Raw genomic sequence first — 12,423 nt, 5'->3', positions numbered from 1 at the left:
AGCACAACATTGTAAATCAACTACACTCCAATAAAAATTTTAAAAAGAAAATCAAACCTGCTTCGTGGTCGTCGTGTATGTAATACACTATGATTGTCTGCAGAGGGCATTTGGAAATGAATCGTGTGTGACCTGTTATGTCTCAACCACTTAATTTAAATCTTTTGTCGTCTAACTAGTCACGTAACGAGTGGTCTCAGGACCAGCGCTGAGCATCCCAGGGGCCAGGTCCACCTGGGAGGGACCCAATCGCCCCTCACTTACGCTCCTTGCCCAGGAAGAAGGAATAGAAGCAGAGGTGGTTGATGCTGAGATAGAGCCAGCCTTGACGGGGCACCCTGCCCTTCCAGCAGCAGCACGAGTAATAGGTGACCAGCTTCTCGGCCTCCGGGAAGTTGAACCTGGCCTCGAACTTCACCAGGGCCTCTCGGAACTTCTCAGGCTCCTCCTCCTGTTCGGCCAGCCTGCTGCTCGTCTCCTCGGCGATCAGAGCCTGACGCACAGAGAGAAGGGTCCCCGGGTCAGGAGACGGGCAAGGACAACCGCGCATGCGCAGCCGGGGAGCCGGCCCCGCTCAGACAGACCCACAGGGTGGATGAGGACCCCGTGCACCCTCCAGAAACACGTCCCCGTGGGGAGAAAGCAAGCTGGGGGGAACCCCAGCACCAGTCTCTCTCTTGGCCGCTCTCCAGCCATCAGCCTTTGGAAATCTCTGACTCCCAAGCTCCAGTTCTCAAACATGTTACTATTTTATAATCTCTCCCTGCTCCTGCCTCCAGAGACACGAGTCAGAGAGAGTCAAGTGACTGTCCCGGGTGTGTGAACTCAATGCATCAACCCTGAAGAACCACCCAAGCTGGAGTTTAAAAGTTGGTCTTTTTACAGAAATGAACCCATCTACGAAACAGAAACAGAATCATGGACGTAGAGAACAGACTGGAGGATGGCAAGGGGGAGGAGGGTGGGAGAGGGATGGAGTGGGAGTTTGGGGTTAGCAGATGAAAACCATTACATATAGGATGGATAAACAACAAGGTCCTACTGGAGAGCACAGGGAACTATATGTTCAAGATCCGTGATACACCATAATGGAAAAGAAGATTTTTTAAAAATGTACATATAACTGAATCATTTTGCCGTACAGCAGAAATTAACACAACATTCTAAATGAACTATACTTCAATAAAAATAAGTATATAAATAAATAAGTATTGGTCTTTAAAAAAAAAACAACTCACGAATGTCTTCCTCCTTGGGTTCAAAAATTGGGTGTAAAGCCAATAATGCCTGCCTGTGTGACACCTGATACATTCCACCACCACTATATCACCTCTAGTCTTCTAACGTAGAAAAGGGGCAGGAGGGCTGAGGTTTCTGAGGTTGTCAATACCTCCAGAGCACCTCGGTATACGGGGAGGCAAGATGGGAAAGAAGAATCTGAATCTACAATTGTTTTGTTGATGACAAACAATAGTGAGGATCCTCTCTAAATCTGGGGCGAGGGGGTGGACGTGCCTAGAATGTAAGCTGTGGCCTGATCCTAAGGGTGACAGCACACTGACAGCATCAGAATTCTGATTCCCGTTCCTGAGAGCTCACCGTACATTTTTCTTCCACCCAGAATTTCTTCTCTTCAAGAACTCCCCGGCCTCAGGCCTTACATATGCTACTCGATTTTAAAACTACACTGTAATTCTATCTTTTTATTTATTTTTATGAGCACCTTCCTTCCTTTCTATTCTTGTATGGGTGGTTTCACAAAAGGCTAATAAGATAAGGCCACTTTTGGGGGAACTGCTGCCCAACCTGCATTGCACAAGCGGTTTTAGAAAATATCCTGGGCATTACCATTAAAATAAAAATGTAATTTAAAATTACTTTAAAAGTCAATCTGAAATTTCAAGTATTTGCATTTCCCTCATTATGTTTTTCTTTCTTTTCCAAATTTTATTTAACAAGACATTATAAAATATACATGTTATAATTGAGAGGTATTTTTTAAAGCGTGTCTAATATATAATAAACACTCTGCACCTTGAAACGTGAAAGGGATTTTTTCTTTTTAATTTTTATCTCATTTTTTCACTGCACCACACAGCATGTGGGATCTGAGTTCCCCAACCATGGATCTAACTCGCACCCCCTGCATTGGAAGCACGCAGTCTTAACCACTGGACCGCCAGGGAAGTCCCTGAAGGGGATTTTTTAAGAAGCCTCTACAGCAAACAGTCACGGCTCCAGACAAGGGCGGCCACACAGACTGCTGGCTTCCTTGTCTGCTGGGTCTGGTTACAGCACAGCTCAAAGCAGAGGGATTCCTTTCCTGGTGGTGCAGTGGTTGAGAGTCCACCTGCCGATGCAGGGGACGCGGGTTCGTGCCCCGGTCCGGGAAGATCCCACATGCCGCGGAGCGGCTGGGCCCGTGACCCATGGCCGCTGAGCCTGCGCGTCCGGAGCCTGTGCTCCGCAACGGGAGAGGCCACAACAGTGAGAGGCCCGCGTACCGCAAAACAAAGACAAAAACCCTCCATAGAGCAGTCGATGGTCAGGTTTTGAGTAAGAAAGCCCCAATCCCCAGATCCTTCAAATCTGCCCAGGGCAAAGGGAGAACCAACACCACATGGTGGCCCCAAAGGCTCGACCAGCCTCCGACCAGCCAGACCCCTCAATCCCCGGCCCCTGCTCCAGGCCAGCAGCCTCCCTGGGAAATAGAAGGCATGTTCACCATGAAGTGTTAAGGGATCAGAATACGCCACCCCATAATATGCCACTCTGGCATAAGAATTATTTTGAGCTAAAGACACTTGACAAACAGCAGATGCCAGAAAAGCTCTCTGCCCTCCCCCGCTATTTACCTAAAAACAGGACACAAATCCCCATTTCTAAAGGTGTCTCCCAGTCCTGTGCCAGAAAGAGGAGAGCAGCTCTTAGACTCTGAACCACCAGAGACAACTCTGGACTCTGACCAACTCCAGAGGCACCGGCAGGAACCTACAGGATGAACCCAACTGGAGCAGTCAGTCTCACTCCAGTACCCAGTGTCCGGCAGTTTGCTGCCCTAAAAGGCCGCACTCCTGTTCCTCTGACTCCTCACTTCTCTACAGATGCACTGTTCTTCGTTACGATGCTGCCCAAGCCCCAGGTCCTAAGCACCCCTTTGAGTGACTCATCACAGAGTTTCTCCTACCTGTCTGTGGGCCGCAGAGGCTGATAAACTGTTTTTCTCATTAATCTGTCTTCTGTCAGTTTAATTTCCAGGCCCCTGGCACAGAACCTAAGAGGGTAAAGGAAAAGTTTTCCCTCCCCTACAGAAGCTTTCTAAAAGCCACTGCAGCAGAAATGCATTTCCTCGTTCCCAACTAAGAGGAGAAACACCTAAATCAAAGAACCACCACAACCCATGTGAGACCAAGAAAAGGGGTCAACGTGAAAAATAACTGTGAACCGGGTATTTCTGTTGCTAAGCCCCAGTGCAGCCTGACCCAAGGAACCAAGTTGGACCAGGCTGTGGTGGTAACACATGAGATGGACGAGACCCGCCAGGGCTTGCGCCCACCTGCTAATCCCCACCAGACAACACTGTCATTCCACCTGGACTCAGAAGACTGGTCTTCTACCTGATCCCACAAGTATCCCCAATCCCCAAATGAAAAAGGTGCTCTTGTTTTGTCCTTTCAAATTTGAGAATTCACTCTAAGACCCTTTACTAAAAGCCAAAGCACATGAGGTGCTGGAAAGGCACACTTTTGGGAAGAAAAAACAACACTCTGGGATGAAAACTGTATTACAGGCTAATGTGTTAAAGTGTTTAGTAAGACAGTTAAATTTAGAATGAGAAACCGTCTCTCCCTGCCTGAGAGGGTTTTTTTTTTTTTTTGATAAAACATTTTATTTTATTTTATTTTTTTAACATCTTTATTGGGGTATAATTGCTTTACAATGGTGTGTTAGTTTCTGGGCAGTCTACCTGAAAAAGAATTCAGAATAATGATAGTAAGGATGATCCAAAATCTTGGAAACAGAATGGACAAAATGCAAGAAACATTTAACAAGGACCTAGAAGAAATAAAGATGAAACAAGCAACGATGAGCGACACTGAGAGGGTTTTTAAAGCACCGGTTACCAATCATGCTTTTGCAGTGAGACCTGTTAACATAAGACATAACTCACAGCAGGTATGGAGAGAGACCTCCCCAAATAGTCCTCTCTTTTCTCAAAACTCATTTTAATTCTTCACTTAACATATTTTAAGAATAAATATCCACTTTCAGAAGGAGGCAAGTGCTAGGTCCAACAAAATAAAAGACGGACAAGGTGTCACAGCTGCAAAAAAAAAAGTTGGGAGTAACTAGCTTCAGGGGTCAAATAACATTGTTGCTGTGCAAAAACACGAATCTTAGCATTTTTTTTTTTCCCTGAGATAAAAAAGGACCTTCACTTCTGTAAAGGGTAACGAAACCTCAGGCCTGAGAATGAGGTTTTTGTTGGGTTTTTTTTTTTCGGGTGAATTTTGTCAGACCAACTCTGCAAAATTTGACTGATGACAAGTCAAACTCATTTTGCTTTAGGTATTAAGCCAAGCAGTTCAATTATCACGGAGAACACTGTTAAGGGAAAAGAAAATGATGAAAAATGCTGTAGCGTCTAGAAGGTTGTAAGGACGTGATAAGAAAGATGGGGAAACGGGGAGAGACATCACAGTCCAGGGACCTACCTTCACCTTCCCTTTGACAAAACTGGCAATGTCATCTTTATTATCAAAGACGGACAAGGTGTGGAGGAGATTTTGCTCCAGCCAGTCCCAGTGCTGGTTTATTTCCTCTAACGTGGCACCTGGGTTAGAACAGAAAAAGACACAGAGATTAAGAGACAAAAGCAATTCTTAGAATATGAACTCACTTTCCAAATACGAGTTCTGCATTTATGTTACTAAAACGTTCCGGCTTCTCACATCCCAGTTTGCTGGCTGACAAGGCAGGTACCCTCCACTGGGGCCCTGGTCCCAGTCACCGCAGCATTGGGGTTTGGGAACACCCATCCCTCTGCCACACGGATGGGCCAGCCAACCAGACGAGTCATCCCCGGGACCTCTCTGTGGGCGTCCTACCAGTCTCACTAACATGTGGAATTCTGACCACCTCCACTCAAGTGACAGAAACATCTATAATTATACAGCCATTCCAGGGGAAACAAGCCCCAGGGTGACCAATTCTGAACATTCTCACAGAATTTACCCTGTAAGAAGGAGGGTCCCTCAAAAGGGACCTCAGCCCAAGTTCACAGAGAGAAGACCTCTTGAGATGGCTCTGCCAGTGGCCCAAGGGCATTGCCACTAGGACACTTCCAGGTTTATCAATCTGTACCTCATATCTTTTATTAAAAAATCCCTTAAAACAGATATAAAAAGAGGTTTTATTGTACATGTTAAAACAAAACCACAGAAACATTAAATCGTACCTAGTAAGTTAATTTCTTTCAAAGGCAACTAAAAACACAACCAACCTATTAGTGAAGCATTAAGCAACATTGTTACCAAAAAGCTTAGACATCTTAGTTGTCATTATTTCCTCCTAGACCTCCCCACTGGACGTGGGCACCTTGGCACGGGGACTGTGCCAGCTCCAAGTGGTGGGACAGAGGTTTGATCAAGTCCATGACTTGAAGCAAGCACGGTCCTGCACAAGAAGAGGCATGTGTACATTGGGTATGTCTAGTGTGGAAATAGGTGAACGCCTGGCTAGGAGGGCCGGGTTTCCCAAGTGGGAAGCCGAAGATACTCTAACCTCAAAGGGCTGGCAGACAAGCAACAGTGCAGAATAATCTAGCCAACGCGAGAGGCATAACGACCAACAGAGTCATGTACCACTTACGGAGAAGCCAGACATGCATTATGCTACCTCTGAGCTCTCTCTCTCTCTGTTACCCGCAGCATTGCTCTCCCCAGATTGTGAACGTTATGTGAGGACCTTATAAATACCCTCCACATAGAAATGCCAGAGAACTCACCTTGGACCTGTGGATTTGGGGTGAGTATGGAGAACATCCGTACTAGGACTATGGTTCTGATGGGCACTTTGGGAAGGAGTAAAAAGAAGAATCTAAGAGAACTCTCATTTTTCCTCATAAGGAAAAATGAGAGTTTAAACCAATGGTATTTATTTCCCTGTATTCTCCCATTTTTAGGCATGGCATTGCCAAAGCAATGTCCTTTGGTCATCACTAGAGCAGACTTCTCGTCCTTCTGATAAGGGCACTAATCCCATCAGGGTGGCCCCACCCTCATGACCTCATCTGAACCTAAAAACCTCCCAAAGGTCCCACCTCCAAATACCACCACACTGGGGGTGAGGGCTTCAACATTTGAATTTGGGGAGTTGAGGGGGACACCATTCAGTCCACAACAACCAGTGACCCTACCCAGCTCTCCATGAGTCCTACCTCCCGTCTTGCTCTTTTGGGATCATAAACCCAAGACGCAACCCACTTGGGGTAAGTGGCCACGAACTCTATCTACTTCCCATCCACCTAGGAGGCCCCTGCAGGCTCAGGAAGCCCCTGGCCCTTCAGGCTCCCTACCCCTCTTATGGGAGGGAGAGATCATTTTGAAACAACAGCCTCACACCACAAGTTTCCAGGCTCCACAGCAGGGCTCTCTCGAAGTTTCCAAACAATGTCCCCCTGAACTGAGGACCCACACCGTCTGCTCCTCACATTCAGCACTGATGTGGCTGAGGTGGGCATCTAATTTACCTGCCTCTGGCTTAATTCTCCTTGCACGTTCAGTGTCCTCGGGTGGCAGCTACATAAGTGTCAGTCACCAGGACGCCCCCTAAATCTCGTTGGTCAGCAATGGTTTCTTTGCAGGGTGGGTGGAGGGACAGCACATCACACGATTCATCTCAGGAGAGAGTCTCTGGACCACTGAAGCCAATAAATTTGCACAGGCTCCTTGGGGTGGGCAGCTCTCTGCTCTTCTCTGGCACTTTAAGGTTTCCTCTCTCTAGATCTTTTTTTTTTTAATTTAACTTTTATTTTATATTGGAGTATAGTTGATTGACAATGTTGTGTTAGTTTCAGGTATACAGCAAAGGGATTCAGTTATACATATACATATATCCATTCTTTTTCAGATTCTTTTCTCATATAGGTTATACAGAGTATTTAGTAGAGTTCCCTGTGCTGTACAGTAGGCCCTTGTTGATTATCTATTTTATATATAGTAGTGTGTATATGTTAATCCCAAACTCCTAATTTATCCCTCCCCCATCCATAGATCGTTATCCTTTATTATGCATCATAATAAAACCAACTGGTCAGAATTTTTTTTTAAAAAAAAGGGCAAGGAATACATGGAAAAAAGAATATCTGTACTGGCCTTCAATCTTTTGCCATGTTTTCATATACTTCCTAATTTACCAAAAAAAAAAAAAAAAAAAAAAGACTTGGAGGACTGGGGAGGAACAGAGAGGGGACAGGACTCACTCTGTGACCTTTCTGTCCCAGGCGTGGTCTCACTGATGTGAAATGAAGGCTGAGTGAGGAAGGGGGCCTCAGATACATCTCCAAGGTCACTTGTATCGAGTAAAAGGCAAACCAGGGTGTGAGCTCATTCTCTATGACCTTGAAGTGCCCTGGGGTCCTTCCATAGAAGCTGCATTTCAATTTTCAAGTAACACTTACATAATCCAGTCCAGTAGTTCAGTCCAGTAGTTCCTAGGGCTTGACACTAAAAAGCTACTTTGTGCTTGCACGTAGAGCACGCACTCTCCCCGCCAGCACATTTTCCTGAGGGTGTCTTCCTGGATGACATGAGACAGCTTTTCATTGATCCTGTTCCTAAGCTCATAGGGCCAACAGTTCGCTGTGAAACCACGTGTGTCTTCTCCACCTGCTAACTACAGACGCTGTGAATAAAATTCCAACCGAGCCCCACCACAGTATATCATGTGGAATTAAGACCTGAGGTCACGTCATCCAAAAACTTGACTTTTATCCCTTAAGAAATTCTTCTACCTCCTGGGGAGGAGCCTTAAAATAGGGGAAAACCATTCTAGAACAAAAGTAAGCTCACACCTTGAGAGAGAAAATCAACACACGTGTAAAATCGATCACTGAGCCGCAGTTAGGGGAGGTTGTAATGAAACCCGTCACCCTGTCCTGAATCTGACACGGCTGTGTGCCTCTCCCAGCAAAGACAATCACCGTGATGGAACTTTCCCACTCGACTGTCTTCTACTTCCTACGAAAGTTGCCAAATGGCAGGGAAATTTTCCGAACTATAATTTCCTCTGCAGGGAAGTCTTATGATGGGCTTCAAAAATACCGTGAATCAGGGCAAGCAGACTGCACACCAATGACTCAAAGGACTAGAAAGGAAAGTCACGTAACATATGTGACACACTGAAGCTCTGAACCCACATGGCAGCCATGTTTCTCAGCGACATGAAGTAGCCCACCAGGAAACAGCTGTTTTTTAAAAAATGAAATATTTAGAAAATACATGCCTCTTTATAAGGGCAATGACTGACTCATGAAATATTTGTTAGAATTATGCACACACTCAAATATATTTCTGTCCGTGGGTCACGGTCAAAATGTTTGAAAGCCACATTACAGACATATAAGTGGTGAAAAATGTAAAGAGGAGAAAATAAGAAAGTGAGAATTTGTCATCCATTGAAGGGACAGAATGATAAAAAAGCTACACATTGCCTCAACACTACAGCAATATTCCCACTGCTTCTGCTGTGGGCGTTCCAAAGCCAAGATGGAGGAGAACTGTTATGGCCTGAGTTGGGTCCCCCCAAATTCGTATGATGAAGCCCTAACCCCCAGCGTGACCATATTTGAAGATTAGGGCCTCTAAGGAAGTAACTAAGGTTAAATTAGGTCATGGGGCAGGGATCATTATAAGGACTGGTGTCCCTGTAAGAAGAGGAAGAAACACCAGGGATGCATCGTGTGAGGACCCAGCAAGAGGGCAGCCGTCTGCACACCAAGGAGAGAGGCCTCAGGAGAAACCAACCCTGCTGGCACCTTGATCTTAGACTTCCAGACTCCAGAACTGTGAGAAGATAAATTTCTGTTCTTTAAGCCATCTAGTCTGCTGTACTTTGTTAAGGCAGCCCTAGCAGGTTAATACAGCTTTCTAAAACCAAAATGTACAGGCTTACTGTGGATTGTAACAGAAGTCCAATTAGCAAAATTACATCGATACTTTGTTTCATTAAGGCCCCTAATTTTTGCTGAAAAAGACTTCTCTCTTTTCTAAGAAAATTCAAGTTCGGTGGATCTTACACATTACCCACACAAGAAGTCAAAAATCAAATCTGTAAATGGCAATGCAAGACTAAAATACAGTATTAGAACCATCAGTTATGACCACAAGACAAACCACACTGCTGGATTTATAAATAACCAACTTGATGGTCTAAGAAAGAACTGCCGGAGGTGCAGGCACAGGACACTTTCTGAAGCCAGGCATCTTGTTAGGTATGTTGTACACGTAACCTTGTTCATCTTCATGAAAAGCATCACAAGATAGGTATTGTTATTTCCACCTCCTAGGTGAGAAATCTAAAGTGCAGACAAGAGCCTACCTTGAGGCCTGTTCTTCTGGCTCTTTCTGTAACGCACGGTGGAGACTGGAGCCTGGGGAGTAGGGTGGGGCGGGGGGCAGCTCCCAACAGCTGAGTCACTTTGAAACTCACACACAGTATTTATTATCTTAGGTTTGCCCCAGAGGTATTTTCAGGAAATAAAACAAGCATCTCATTGTCTATACTTACAGCTTCTGCACAGAAAACAGTCATACATAACTTGATCCCAGCTTCAGTTTTAAAAAGCAACTGTTTCTTTCTGCATAGTAAATATCCAGTTGAATTAAGTATCTTCTCCAGATACCTAGATCCTACTTTACAATGACATGGGCATTGCATGTGCATCCTTCAGATCTGTTCCTTTGCAGTAGTCAACGTTTCTCTACTGTCCAAACACTAAAAGGCTTCTGTCTAAATGCCTGGACTAAAAGCCACACAGACCACAAAAGGACTAATTAAAAGTTTAACAGTCAAGGCAGTGTCATTCCTAAATTCCACTCAACACTCATCCTACACAGAGAAACACTGAGGCAAAGAATCTAGTAAAAATTACAAATGACAGGAGAAAGGGTTGGACCAAAGCTTTAATTTTCAGAAATCTCGCATTCTTCAAGTGGATACTCTAACATCTAATCTATATTGTCTGAAGCAGTATCTTTACAGGAACATGTAAAAGTTGAATATCAACATCACATCATGATGCTCTTTTTTTAAAACCTGTGTATACTTCTCACTATACAGCTTAAGAAAATAAGTTCTAAACCTTTCTTTTTACATAATTTATCCTTTTTTGCCTTCAAATTAGAATGAGTCCCTAAAATTATTTGCGGTAAGTGAAAAACAAACTCAACTTCCTTGACACTGAAAGTAAAATAGATTTTTAATTTATAATTGAAATAGTCATTAAAATGTCCTTGTTCTAGTGCCATCAGAAACACTTCTCAGAAATAGAAGCAGGGATGGTAGCAGAGATGTAGGAAAGTTTGACCTACGTAAACAAAACAAAAATCAATCAGTAGAAACAGAATCAGATATGAAGCAGATAAAAAGACAAAGACATACAACAGCTGTTACAAATATACTCCATGTGTTCAAAAAGTGGAGGAAAGCAAGAGGATGGTGAGGAACTAAATGGAAGACATTTAAAAAATTCCAAATCAAACTTTTAGGGATGAAAAACAGTGTCTGAAATCAAAAATGTACTGATACGATTAAAAGGAAATTGGACATTGCAGAGAAAAGGGCACTTGATAGCGACAAAAACTCTGAAATGAAAAACAGAAGAAACAGGATGAACAAAACAGAAAGGACAGAGCATCAGTGAACTGCGGGACAATAACAAGCAGCTTGAAATCTGTGTAACTGAGGTCCCAGGAAAAGCAGGGTAGGGGAACCAGAGAGCAGACAAAAAATGTTGTTTAAGTATATGTGCTACCAAAGTGAGAACAGAAAAATTTTTTTTGAAGAAATAATGGTTGAAATTGTTTTCAAGTTTGATGAACACTATAAACCCACAGATTTCAAGATTCTCAACGAAGACCAAGTGGAAAAACCTTTAAAGAAAATTACAGAAAATCACACCATAAGCAAACTAGTGAAAACCAGTGATAAAGAAGGAAAAAAAACACAATATTTACAGTGGAACAAAGATAAGAATGATAGTAGACTTCCTATCAGAAACGATGCAAGCCAGAAGACACGGAACAATAGTTTTAAAGTACTGAAAGAAAATTAATTTGCAAGTAATTGAAGAAAACATGAGTGGATTCCTGAGTAACTCAGGAATGAGAAAACCTTCCAACCATAACTCAAAATCACAAAGTATAAAAGAGAGGCATGCTAAATCCCACTACATGACAAACTGGGGAAAGATTTTGTAATTTCACACCTCAAATAAAGGGCTAAAATTCCTAATATACAGACAGCACCTAAAAATTGAGGAGAAAAAAGAAGCACCCAATAAAAAACTAGGCAAATGATAGGAATAAAGAGTTTCTGAAGATGGTCCTTAAACATGAAAGATGTTCAACTTCCTCAAAACAAAAGGAATGCAAATTAAAACTATGGAAATACACCATGTCTTACCTATCAGGTTGGCAAAAATCCAAAAATTTGACAATAGGTCTGATGACAAGTCTGGGAAAACAGGCATTTTCATCCATTGCTGATTGGAACTTTAAAAAATAATACAATGCCAATGGAGAGAAGGGAATTTAATAATATCTAATTAACACTTTGATGCAACAATCCCACTTCTAGGAATCTACCAGGTTATTCATTGGGGCATTTTTGTCATGGCAAAGTCTGAAAACAACAGAAATACCCATCAGTATAGAATAGGTTAAATAAACTATGGTACCTCTAGGCAATGAAAGAAAAAAAACGAAAGAGCGGGAGAAAGAAAAAAAGGAGGAGGAAGAATACCTCTCCTCTCTGATGTGGAATGATTTCCAGGATATGCTGACACATAAAAAAGGCAAGGCACAGAGCAGAATATATGTGACCTTTGTGAAAAAGAAAGTGGGCGTGGGGGGGAAGGATGGCTTCTCTACAAATATTTTGTTTTTATAGATTTTATAAATTTGATGAATCATGAAAGTGTTTTGTATTTTTTGAGTCAAATCAATAAGGGGAAAAATATCCTTAACAGTTAAAAATTAACTTTATTAGGTTATTAAAATAATTACCAACATAATTACAAAGAGAAAATAACTGTTTTAAACAGTGTTTTGACTATACCTCCATAGCTAAATATATTCTAAGGCCAAATAGAGCTGCAAAAACTTTACTCTCTTTCACTACTCATTCTTTTTTTAGATCATT

General features: G+C 43.0%; 1 protein-coding gene across 2 annotated transcripts in view; it reads right to left on the bottom strand.

Moving 5' to 3' along the window:
- Positions 1–12,423, bottom strand: part of TBC1D8 (TBC1 domain family member 8) — a 121,717-nt gene that overhangs the window by 49,347 nt on the left and 59,947 nt on the right. For both annotated transcript variants that reach the window (XM_060027267.1, XM_060027266.1), the window contains exons 3-4: positions 4,716–4,834; positions 265–493 (exon numbers count right to left, since the gene is read on the bottom strand). In XM_060027267.1, coding sequence (XP_059883250.1) covers positions 265–493; positions 4,716–4,834 — 348 coding nt within the window. The remainder of the gene's footprint in view (positions 1–264; positions 494–4,715; positions 4,835–12,423) is intronic.

Source organism: Delphinus delphis, chromosome 12 (assembly GCF_949987515.2).
Source record: "Delphinus delphis chromosome 12, mDelDel1.2, whole genome shotgun sequence".
Lineage (NCBI taxonomy): Eukaryota > Metazoa > Chordata > Mammalia > Artiodactyla > Delphinidae > Delphinus > Delphinus delphis.
The sequence above is the reverse complement of the archived record's forward strand: the minus strand, read 5'-3'. Positions and strand labels throughout refer to the sequence as shown.